At 40.3% G+C, this 12,925-nt stretch overlaps 1 protein-coding gene across 1 annotated transcript in view; it reads right to left on the bottom strand.

Moving 5' to 3' along the window:
• Positions 1-11,432, bottom strand: part of DCC (DCC netrin 1 receptor) — a 798,936-nt gene extending 787,504 nt beyond the window's left edge. Inside the window, exons 1-2 of the mRNA XM_057698213.1 lie at positions 11,275-11,432; positions 10,630-10,799 (exon numbers count right to left, since the gene is read on the bottom strand). Of these exons, the coding sequence (XP_057554196.1) occupies positions 10,630-10,799; positions 11,275-11,432 (328 nt within the window). The remainder of the gene's footprint in view (positions 1-10,629; positions 10,800-11,274) is intronic.
• Positions 11,433-12,925: the final 1,493 nt, after the last annotated feature.

Here is a 12,925-nt window from a genome sequence, read left to right as displayed (position 1 = left end):
CAACGGAAACTCACTAGCCTCCCCAAACTCCCCTCCTGGTCCCCTCCAGTCACTGGTACCTCCATCGGAAGCCACACTCACGACCTGCAGCTCATTAGATTAGGTTGTGCTGGTTTTTGTCTTTTTTTGGTGGCAAAATATATGTAACATGAAAGACATCATTTTAACCACTTTACAAGGTTTTATAATTCAGGGGCATTAAAAGTTCTGCCTGGTTTTGAATGTGTTATAAATGGAATTATACAGAGTGTAGTTTTGTGTATGGCATCTTCCATTTAGCATTTGTTTAAATCATGTCATGTTCCTGAAAAGACAGTAAATAAATGTCTTTTATGTACTTTATCCACTGAAAATCTGCACCAGTGAAACTCTGAAATGGGTGGTTTTATGGGTTAAAAGGCCCCTGGAGACATGTATTACATTGGTGTCCATTACACATAAATGTAGTTTTGAGCCTCTCAAATTACTCCCTTGGTCACCACCTGCAATCTATGGGCCAAGTTTCACTGCTTGTGGTTTCTGAGCACTTGAATGTTAGGCTCTGTGGCCACCTCAGGAAGCATTGTGGCTGATCGCTGGACTGGAGGTTACAGAAGCCCATGAGTAGATGGACCTTTCCTTTCTGGACCAAACACAATGTGGAAAGGACCTTAATTTAAACCAGAAAGAGGTAAGGAGTGACCTGAGCCTCCAATGCCATAATAATGTCGATTAAAGGAAAGCTACCCTATAAAACCGAGCTTCTGATTTATGATGTATGCTGTTTTAAAGGTTCTATGACATACAGTTATAATGACCTCATATAAAACATTTTTATTAAGTTTTATGGGTCTTCTTCTGCTAAATATCACATTCCCCTCTGCACCAAAGGTTGTAGAATAGTCTAGCTCATCCTGTTTACAAAACCCAGACAACTCTTGGCCAATTTGCAAAAGCTCCATTGACTTCTGTTTCTGGTGGCCCCCTTGCGGTCAGCTGTCACTAGGGAGAGGATTTATCTATGTGGTTGGCTACTTCTTAGAGTTTGTTTACACAGATGAACAGGCAGATCACACTGCAGGGGACAGAAGTATAATACTCTGGTTCTTGGTCACTTGTTATCACATTTAGATTCCTATCTGTGAATCCATTCTCTGCACTGGTTTTGAAACCTTACAGCCTTCTTTAAAGAACGATCAGAAAGCGTCAAAGTTAAGAACAGTTTCAAGATGGAAAAATGGTCACCTATGATTGAATAGCAGAATGCTCAAGGGAAATGGAAGGGAAGTAAAATCACATACCCATGTAAAGCAGGGCAACAGGGAGCTGGGACAGAGTCTTTATAAGGATTATGGAATCATAGGGAAGATGGTGATATTCCTTCCGCGACAGCCCAAAACAAAATCCTATCTTCATCCCTCTGGCAGGTGCAGCTTTTTACTGACAGCCATGTTGCCAGGACGGACAAGAGTAATCACACGGTGTTCTTAATTGGGCATCGTACTTATTTATCCTCACCATCTATCACTCAAAGGGCCTTGCCAAGTACAACACTCTGACCCTCAATCATAAGCCGCACGTGAGACTACAGAGGTTTCAATGAGCAGCTGCCGCTGTCGTATCCCATTATGTCTTCAAGGGCTTCCTTGCTGTCCACCAGTGAGGTCAGAAGAGCCCCCTGTCCCTCACTGTCCATCACAGCATGACAGGTGAGGGAGAGGACAGCCTCAGAATGGAGGTGGCAAGGAAGCCTGGGGTTCATAGGTGCAATTGACTGCCAGCATGACAGATTGTTTGTTTCATATGCAAAAGAGGAAGGAAAAAAGAGACCCCACGGGATCTCAGTGCTCTGCAGCAGGCAGGCACAGCCTGTGGGCATGGGGCAGGCAAGCCAGAGCCTAGTAAGGGCCCCTGCAGGGGGGTGGATCAGTAAACAATGAACTGAGAGCATCTGGAGACCCCAGTTCTGCATCTGCTCCCTCGTCCTGAGCAGGGATCATAGAGTCACAGAGCAGGAAAGGACTTTGAGACATCTATGCCACCCCTTTCTTCTTGCAGGTGAGGAAACAGACACCGATGGGTAACTTACATGCTGCAGGTCACATGCCCCATTAGTGCCAGGGCTGGAAGGAGAACCCAGATCGCCTGACTCCTGAGCTAGAGCTCCTTCTACTGTATTTGCCGCCTCCGAATCCAGAACAGCTCTTTCAAGAACAAATCAGTAGAGAAGGTCACACATTTAGACTTTGTAATTAATGCAGAAGACACCTAAGCACAGCCATTATATTGGTCTAAGGCTATTCAAGTGTAGGAGGGCTGTCGTAATTAGGGGTAGAGAACTGCAGGGACTTTCAGGGGTTCTCTAAAGCGAGTCTCCATGCAGGATTACCCCATGATAGTAGGAATTTCCTAAAATGGTGATACTTTGTAACATTCTTTCACATGTTCAAATACCCTAAAAAAGTGAAAAATCAGATAATTTTATCCTAAAAATAACTCTTATTCTTAGGAAAGGGAAATTGAAGATGAAGGAAGAAAGGATTCATTGCCACACTTTCCCCTCCAATCCACACCCCTTCTCCGGAAAAGCGACCATGGGAGAGAAAGAGAATGGAGAAAAATGGAGGGGGATGGGACAGGGAATGGAATTACCAGTACACATAGCATCAACTTGGAAAGAATCCTTAATTAACATGTAACCACTGAATCTTTTTAATGGAATAACCAGAACGTAATAAATAGTGAGTAATGCAGTATTAGAATTAGAAATGAGTGTATCTGCAAATAATCAGGATTCAAAAGGATGAGATGTTTATTCAAATTATCAGTCTCAACTCATTCACTCACCCTCCAGATAACATCATTCCCCAATACAGCACAGCCCTCCCAGTTCAGTACACAATGCTCTTCCATTTCTAAACCTTAAAAAAAAAATTGTAATATTTCAAAAAATGTTACAGAGTTAATTCCAAAAATTTACTACCTATAATCAACTGCACTCATTCTTTCACTCTCTTTCTTGCTTTGTATGTTCAGCTGAGTTTTATGTCATTATAAACATGATGCTCAAGAAAATTTTCAAAGAATAATGCAATGCAATCAAAGTCTGTCCAAGGGACTTCCCTGGCAGTCCAGTTGTTAAGACTCTGAGCTTCCCATGCAGGGGGTGCTGGTTCCATCCCTGGTCAGGAAATTAGGATCTGGCATGCTGTGTGGCACAGCCAAAAATGAAAAAACTTTCCAAAATTTGTCCCAAAGGTGTATTTTCTAGGAAACATTGCCATGCTTCCTAAAGGGTTTCAATGCCACCTTCCTGTGGACCCTGAGGTCAGATAGATTGGCTCAGCAGCTTTGCTCTGCCCCTTTCTAGAAGTGTGTCCTCAGTATTGTCATCTGGTAAGTGGGGTGGGAATTATCATGTAAGTCCGTTACAAGGATCATATATGACCCGTACAAAGTACTTAGGACTGTCGCAGGAACACAGCAGAGGTTTAGAGGTAGTCCTTAAAGAGACTAAAAGTGCCCAGATGATAGTTTGTGGTCTTAAAACAGAGATCAGTCAGTTAAATCCTCATAACACCTGCTCACTCCCTCTGTTTTCATCTTCCTTTTTGCATGAACCTGTAACACTGGTCTGCCCCAAGCATAGCATATGTTTTGATTATGCACAGCTGGCCAGTAAGAACCAAGTGCCTCCTTGTATTGCACTTAGCCCACTGCCATGTGTAATTACAGGCTTAATACTTTCATTCTGATAATGATGATGATGACAGCAATGGCACCATTGATAATGGCTAAGCGATGACAAATAACCTGCAATGCAAAACTTGCCCAAGGAGGGGCCACCTCTCCCCAGCTCTGGGCTGAACACAATAAAAATGATCATCTCAATCAAAGAGGCAATTAAACACTTCCCTGCAGGAAGCTGAAACTAAAAGAGCCATCAAGTGCGGGGGGGGGGGGGGGGGGGGCTGCCCTAGGGAGCATTTCATGTCTTCTTCATGCTGCAAACTCTGCTTCAAAATTTTAACAGGCCATTAAGCACGCGAGATCCTGAGGGGTGCCCAGGTGATCAAAGTGGTGTCTTGAAGCTTTGACCCTCTTGCTAGGTTTTTTGTTCTCTCTCTTCTGTTCTTTCTTCCTTATAGAACTAAAAGTTCAGTTTTGAACAGGCCACTGGTTTCCATGGTTTTATGGAACTCCGTGACTCTTTGGTACGAGCCCTCAGTCTGTTTGGTGTGACCAGCATTGTGAGCCCATGGAAGCGGAAGTTAACACTGTTCTTTCTTCCCTGGCCTAGTTTGTAATGCAATCTGAATATGAACAATTAAAGACAAAGTGTGCAAGGAATGACTTGAGCCAGAGAAGCTGAAAGAATGGGGCATCCACTTCCCTAAGTCCCTCAGCGCTCTCCACTGACAGAGCTTTCAGAAATGTCCCAGCTAGGCACTAATGTGGCTTTATGTCCCAAATGGCCTCTCTCTACCAATTAGGAAAATTAATTCAAAAGTCAAAAAGATGGAATGGAGTGAGCTCTGCTTCCCTCAGAGGACAAGTGTAAGAAGTGAGAGTCAGGCAGACTCAAGAACAGCAAGGGAAACACATTTCAGTGGGTGACAAGGCACAGGAGTGACACCTTTGTGAGCCCTCATAAACTCTGCAACCCTTGAAACCAAGCAGGACCCTGTGGGGCACAAAAGCTTTTCTGTGTCCCCTTCCCTGAGTTCCAAAGGGCAGGTTCAAACAGTTGCTAATCAGGGAAGGAAGGGGACACTGAGACAAGGGAGAAGCAGTCCAAAAACAATAGTGCAGCCTTGGGGCAGGGTCCTGGTTCCCCTTCAAGGGATATACACAACAATGTCTTTGAACTTTTCTGCAGATAAATAAAACGCCCAACAAATGGAAGATATTAACTACTTGATGAAGCATTCATTCCAGAGAGAAGGTCACAGTTTGTCCATCACTACCTGACGCCAGATGATCTCTGGATTGAAGGAATGAGGGCCCTGCACGCACTGTGATCCTTATCAGCAACCCCACCCCTGGACTACTAGACTCCTCACAGGCCCCCCTGGTTTGCGACACACAGTTTTGAGGGCATGAGCCTGTTGTGGCCCCCTTTGCCTAGCAAAGCAATAAAGCTATACATTTTTACTTCACCTAAAACTCTGTCGCCAGTTTGGTTCTGGGGTACAGAGGCCAGATTCAGCATCATCTGAGCCCTCCAAACAAACTGTCTTCACAGATCTCCCCTCTGCCTTTGCAAAGCTGTTTGCCTACAGGTTGAAAGCAGAACAATTAGGATATCAAATAACACATGGATGAAAGGCAGCAATGGTAACAATGTAAGGCTGGTTTACCAAAACTAAGAATGCCAGCCAGAATGTTTTAGAAAACCAAACTTCTCTGGGTGGCTTGAGCATTTTCCATGGACTGTTGGCCCTAGTTCCAGCTCTACGTATTTGTAGAATACCTAGGATACTTAGTATTTCAGGATTCTCACATGGAATGTGGATAGAATAATATGTTCTTTGAGATCAGTCACACCCAGGTTAAAATAGACTCATTTTTCTCATCTGTAAAATGGGATAACAACATATACCTCCCCAGGTTATGATAAAGGCTGAGTAGGTAATGCAGGGCATGTAAATGATTTAATATAGTGCTGACACCACAGTGCATATTTTAAAATCAGTTGCTAATGACAGAACAATAAGATAAAAATAAAATGATATTACACATATATAACAGTATCCTTATCATGTTACCTAATAGGGCTATTTGTTAACTTAAGTAGGTGGGAAAGTATTTATCTGATTTTGTGGCTTTAATTATCCTCCTAGATGTGTGCAAGACTTACTCATACAATAAATTTAAATATGTAGAATATGCTTGTACTGGTCAGACACATAGAAAAGTCAGCAATTTCCCAAACCAGGCATCAATAAAAGAGCAGTGAGTGGGACACACGCTATGCCATTGCCACAAAGGCCCCCAAATAGCATCTCTTCCCCACCTGTGTTCTGGGTCAGAAGGACAAAGCGAGACTGTGGCACCTTCATGCTCACCTAAATAAAGGCAGAAAGCTTGAAGGTTCTGTGATTCTTCAAGCCATTCCATTCCTTCCCCAACATCTATATCTGCAATCAACTTAAAGAATGAGTGTACACCAACAGCCTCAATGAATCAAGATTAAATCTGAGGTCAAATCCTATGACAGGTTGGTAGTGAATTATTTATTTCATCTATCACTCAATCAACATTCATAGAAGATAAAAGCAATAAACAACAAGGACTTACTATATAGCACAGGGAACTATATTCAATATTTTGTAATAAAGTATAATCGAAAAGAATCTGAAAAAGAGACAAGACATTTGGCCTTACATTCCTTACAATCTAAAAAGGGGAAATAGCCAACAACAAATAAATAGGATTATAACATAACTGCTGTGTTATATAAGTTATTATTAGGTTACAGTACAGAATGACAGGCACAGGGGTTGGGAGTGTCTGTTTTAGGTAGTATGGTGTTCTATCTGACACACAATCAAGTCTTTGGCTTTATGCTCACTGGAAGAATAAAGTTATTCTGTTGGATATCAAAGATGATTTCCTAACCAATCATATAAAGTCTCCTGGAGACCAGCTTCTCTCCTCTGTAAGCCTTTATTCCCAACCAACACCCTCTCATCCCTCCCTTTACCCTAGATGTGTATGTCAGGGGTAGAACAGGGAAGGTACAGCTGGGAATACAATGCAGTTACACCTAAGGGTTAGTTAAATCAAAGTAACCCCTCTTTTACATATGCTAAAAGAAATACTAGTTATTGTAGAAAATTTGAAAAATACAGTAAAGTATAAAGGAGAAAATTAAAATCATAATATCATCTACTAGGAGGACTGCAATTAATATTTTCGTACATTCCGTGCATGTTTTTGTAAATCCCTCTCAATCTCTCTCTCTCTCTCTCTCTCTCACACACACACACACACACACACACACACACACAGAGTTCTCACTGCACATTCTGTTTTTAATCTTACATTTTCTCTCCTTAACATTACATGGAGGGTATATATTTTTATATACAATTCTTTGAAGATACTTTAATAGCTGCATACTGTTCTGACCTATGTTTATACTATATTTTAATCAGCTATTTCCATATAGATGGCAATATAGACTATTTCCAATTTTTCACTGTTGTTAAAACTGCAGCTGCAATCAGCATTTATATATATATTTTTGTCCACATCTCTAATTATTTCCTTAAAATAGATTTCAAGGAGAAATACTGGATCAAGAAAGAGGGTAACAAACATTTTTAAGACCCTTGATAAAACTGACAAATTGACTTCCAGAAACCTGGTCAGTGCACAATCTTACCAACAGCTTCTGAGATGCCTGTCTAATCACATTCTCAAGGGCACCATTGCATTATTCCTCTTTAATTCTGTTATTTTTAACAGTAAAAAAAATTCTATTTCATTGCTATTAAAATTTTTATTAATTTGTTTATTCACTGAATTGAAAAGGCTTCTCTCTCTATATTTACTCATTGATATAGTTTCATTCCTGTGAATAGTCAAATTCACATAATTTGCCCATTTTCCTAATGGATTTGGATCTTTTGAAAATATTCATTTAATAAAAATAGTGCTGGATAAGAATTATTAAGGATTCTTCCAGTTACTTAATGGTTGCATTAATCTTTGGAACATATTTGACTAATTGATATGAGATTTCAAAATTACTATAGCACACATTTTACGAAACATCTGGTGTTGGGAGATTCAAAGAAAGCAGGCCATCCTCCCCACTGAATTAAACAGGAGAAAGTGGAGGTGACTGTCCCTGGCACACAGTGAAGGGACAGGCAAGTCCGTTTCCTTCCTGTACTGGAAGATCTCACTACTGACTGGCATTGGCCTCTTGGCCTGTCTGTGCTCTCCAGATTCAGAGTTGAACTCCTGTGACACGGCCTTGTTTTCTCTTCTTGGCATCACTGTGTTCCTAATCCAGTCTAATTTCTAATATTACTTTTTAAAAACATTTTAACCAGAGGGTGATTTGGGAATTAGACAACCAGTCTTTCTGGACAATGAAGAACAGGATACATTAGAACATGACCTTGGAATTGAGCAGATTTTAAATAATGTTTATGTAATTTCCTATATTTTAGTAGTCCTGGAACATGTGACTTTGGACTAGTTATCTAAATTCTCTGAGGATGAGTTTTCTCACCTGTAAAATTATAGGTATTTTGCAATCCAGGTGCCTTCTCCAAGTTTAACAACAACAAAGTATCTTGCGGGCTTTGATGATGGAAGGTAGGGTTGGACAGAGAGAGGACAGAGCAGATTGCCAGAAACAGACTGGACACAAAATGAATCTTACATTTGTGTGCCTCTTCAGCACTTTAATTCCTAAGAGTATAATAAGTAACAGTAGATAAGGGGGTAGTGTTTGGTACCAAGCTAAGCAGGTTTTAATTCTGCCAGAAAGGGTTCCCAGGCCATAGTTCTTGGTGGATTTAACCCAGGATCCTTTTCCTCTGGGTTAAATGGGAGCTTGATTACTTTGTGGGTTTGTTGTAACTTTGTTGCAACATACCATTTTTTTCTAGAAACTCCAAATCACATTTGCTTTCTCACTTATATCTTCTTTCCTCTTAGCTTTTTTTGTCTTTAGAAAATTGCTGATTGGGTCTCATATGAGCCAGGTAACAAATTCTTAACTTTCTAAATTTGAACTACCTACACAGACTCAGATGCAGCAACTCTGGCCGTGGCCCTGGGTGGGACTCCTTATGGCTGAGACACACATTTCGTGGGAGCCCACTGTAGCATCTTTTTGTTGACATCTTCAACTGCCCTGCTGGTTGTCTATGCAAATGAGCTTTGACATCTTTAGACTTCAGGCTCTGCTATTGGGTGTGATCATGTCTACCAAGGATAGGGTTAGGGTATTGCAAATATCTTGAAGCTACTGATATTTTACACATAAAAAGGTATGAGAAAGATTTTTGCCAATTTAAAAGTAACTTAGAGAGATAAGATGAAAAACAGGCCCAGATATTACAGAGTTAATAATCACTTAGTAATATTTACTAACTAATAACTTAGTATTTACTTAGAATTACTCAACAAGAAATTGTCAAAGTTAGCACCAAATTGTAGGTCTCCTGTCTCCCTATCCAAGCAAAGGCTATTAAGCAAATATGCTGTAATAATCATGAATTACATAGATACTAAGTTTAAAATTAAGTGTCAGAAATGGGGAAAGTTAGTAAGTATTGTAGCATCATTCTTTCTCTTCGTGTGTGTGTGTGTGTGTTGTTGTTGCTGTTGCTATTGTTCCTCTCCTGAGTCACAGTAAAAGTTCCCACCCCTCCCATATCCAGTTCACTGAAGGGTGTGGTTTTTTCCCTTCCATGCCTTTGTACAAGCCCAGAGAGCCCTTCACTTCCCAGGTCTCCCCTTCCCTCCCACCACATCATTTCTCTCCTGTTTAACTCTCCCCTTCTTTTATATCTCAGCTCAGATGTTACCTGTCCCTAAGACCTTCCCTGATCAGCTCTCCGCACCCCAAGCTCAGAAAGGTGTGTGTCCTTAAAGATACCTTGCTCTTCTCATAGCACTTTGCTCACCAGATTTTTGTATTTGTTTACTGTGGGTAAGGCATTAGTCTGAGCCCCTTAAGGGCAATGCAGATCACTTGTTCTCTCTCCCTCCCCAGTGTGTATCACAGGACCTGGCTTGGTGGTGGGTGGAGAATAGGTGAGTAAACACACAAACAGATGTAATTGCAAAAGCACAAAGCAGCTGGGGGCAATGCTTGAAGGAAGCAGGCAGCATCTTGAATTGTTCTCAGTAACAAATGTTCTGCTTTGGAGTAAAGATTAGAGAGGAAGGAGAAGAGAAATGCAAAGAACTCAGAAATAGCCTTCCAGAAACTTCCAATGTCAAAGGAAACAATATTCCCAAATAGCTACCAAGGAATAAAAGAAACCTAATTACCCTTGCAAAATATTTCACAAAATCCTAAAATATTACCATCAGGCCATAGGTTTTCATAATAAATAAAATTCTCAAACTATGGTATGTGGAACTCTTTTTATAAGGAAAACTAGAGGACACTCCCGAACCCAGGGCTGTTTTCTACGGACTGGTAGACATGATCTGGAAGCCTCTGCACACACTGGATTATCTGACCCAGACTTTTGTTCCTAGAATTCAAAATTGCACAGACTTTTAAAAAACATATTAGAGGATATTATTTCCACTTTAGGGTTTTATCAAGGTTGTTTAGATGTCAACCTCACTTTATAATCCCCACACGTTTCTGAGTGACACAGGTATATCAGGTGCTGGGTGTAGAATGAATTTCCATCATGACCTAATCAAGATGTCTCTGCAATGTTTCAGCATCCTAAGATTTAGCAGTCAGCTCATGCGGCATCCTTGCTATCCACAGGTTACTCAGTTGCCCTAGGCTCTTTGTTACCATAATACATTAGAACATCAAGTCCTTTTAGTCTAGTACGAAAGGAAAGATTAAACTTGGAAACCTAGACATCAAATCCTATGACAGATGTGTAACAATTCAATTATTAACTCATTATTCAATGAAAGTTTTCTGAGTACCTTTTACAGGCCTGGCCACGTCTAAATAGGACCCTCTGCTGAGTGATCTGAGCACCACCAGTAAGGTAAACGTCAGACCAACATCTGTGTTTTCAGATCGCCAGTCTAGTGCCCTTTCTACCGGGTTTCGAGAGAAACGCTGTGCTTTATTCAGGCCCTCCTTTTTTTTTCTGTTTCAGATCATTTATCTATTTAAGAGAGAAATATTTAACAGAAACCTCACTCCTTCTGTGTGAAGACTACCACTATGTGTATCAAATGGACTCTTGTATCTCGTGATGGAAAAAAGGATATTAGCAAGCAGTCTCACACACACAGTAGCATTTCCTTCTACCGCTGTCAGCTTCCCTTCAAATACAAAATCCCAAAGACCACATTTAAGAAGCATCAGAATTCCTAACACTTCTCTATCCACTCTAGCCTTCTTCCTTCATTTTTCCCAGAAATCCATTTTGGGGTTGCTGTCACTTTAATGAACCATTCTGAAAACCAGGCATTTTCAGGGATCAACATTTATATTAGGATAGTCATCTGCATGTGAGCAATTGATAATTGTCTACTCCTATCCCTGAGAGAGGGATAAATGTACTTAGAAAGTAATGAGACAAGTATTTACATACAGTGTAGGAAAACCAGCCTCTTTACCTTACAGCCACACTTTGCATAGCAGAATTCCTTAAGGGGGTCCTAAGAGAGGCTGCCAGAGACACAGCTGTGGACACAATGCCCGGGATAATTTCACCACCTGGGAACCAAGTGCCCCAAAGCTTCATATTAAGATGCATGAAGGGTAGCAGAGGCATGATTTGTCATAAATTAGGGCCAGCAGATAAATGGCCAGACTTCAACATATCCTCCAGCTCAAAGAAAAGACATGAGGGAGGCTAAGGAGGAAAGATTGAAAACAAATCTCTACCAGTAGTTACAATGGTTGAGAAGGCATCAGTAAAACCAAGAAGCCATGTTCATGAGGGCATTCTGAATCCACGGAATAAGAAAGAATTTAAGAGTGTGACAAAGGAAAGATGAAGGCCAGCCTGTGTAGTACCACCAGACTCGATGGCTGATAGCTGGTGTGTTGTTTGTACACCAAGAGGGCATGCCATGTATTTCATTTGCAACGTAGGATTCAGTGTCACAGTACTTCCAACAAGCTCAGGCTCTTGAATAGAAGCCTTCGATCACCATCTTCATTTAATAAAATCTGAACTTTCAGGAGATGAGGATAACATCTCTCATAAATGTTAATTATAATTGAAAACAGTCTCTATGTAATTTTCTTTAAAAAAGACTATGTGTAGAAAATTACTGTGACTGCTTTTGAAAGCCTCAAATATTTATTTATTAAGGCAGGACCCCAATTTGTAAATAAACAAATTACCAGCTGTCATCTTTTTTTTAAACAAATGGGCTACCCTACTATAAGGGCATGGAACAGATAATAAACTATGTCATGTAAAAATAAAATATTTTCCTTCAATGTTAAATGACAAATTATTGCATTTGAATTTCATCATGTACAGGGTTGAGAATTTTATGTGTACATTGACAGAATCGAAATGGGACCACATTATGGTTATAAAGCTCTTTTATAACCTGTGAACTACTTTAGACCTACTTTTATAGAATCATAGAATGTTAGCATCATAAGACAACGCTTAGAAGATAAGAAACTTAACTAATGGCATTGGAGTATTTAGTCTTAGATCCAGTATCAGAATATAGATCAACCATTTCCCATGTAGCTCCTTGATTCTAAGTTTATCCTGGAAAGTAGGAAATGGGAAAGAAGATCAGATCCTTTGGATCTAGTCAGATACCTGGACCCTGTGTAGTAACTTTCCATCTCTTTCTACAATCTAAGCATGAGAAAGCCAGAGAAACATTTGTTGGTTTATTCTTTTATCTGTCTAGATTTCTCCCATTTGATTTCATTTCCTTTTAGTTTTAAGATAACTCATGACATCCGAGCACATTTTCCAAAAAGAAGTCTTTGTAATAATTTTAAGGTAACACATTGACCTGACATGATAAAAAGACAAGAGAGGAAGCAGTGCGAAAACAGGATGATGAAACCCATTAAATCCAACCCACACTTCCACATCAACTTCTGTCTGCTACCCTGTGGCCCCTATCATTTACTGATCCTCACTGGTGCTCAAACCTGGCTTTGCCTTGATAAAATTGTGTAGAATTTCAAGGAGAATGAAGAGGTTAAAAAAGGTGTTATTTTCATATGAAAATAAAAATGGTCAATGTTGTCAAATATCATTGGGAAGTCTGTAAGATGAAATCT

This window comes from Hippopotamus amphibius, chromosome 11, assembly GCF_030028045.1.
Source record: "Hippopotamus amphibius kiboko isolate mHipAmp2 chromosome 11, mHipAmp2.hap2, whole genome shotgun sequence".
In the NCBI taxonomy this organism is placed as follows: domain Eukaryota; kingdom Metazoa; phylum Chordata; class Mammalia; order Artiodactyla; family Hippopotamidae; genus Hippopotamus; species Hippopotamus amphibius.
Note: the sequence above shows the minus strand (reverse complement) of the source record. Positions and strands in the feature narration are given on the sequence as shown.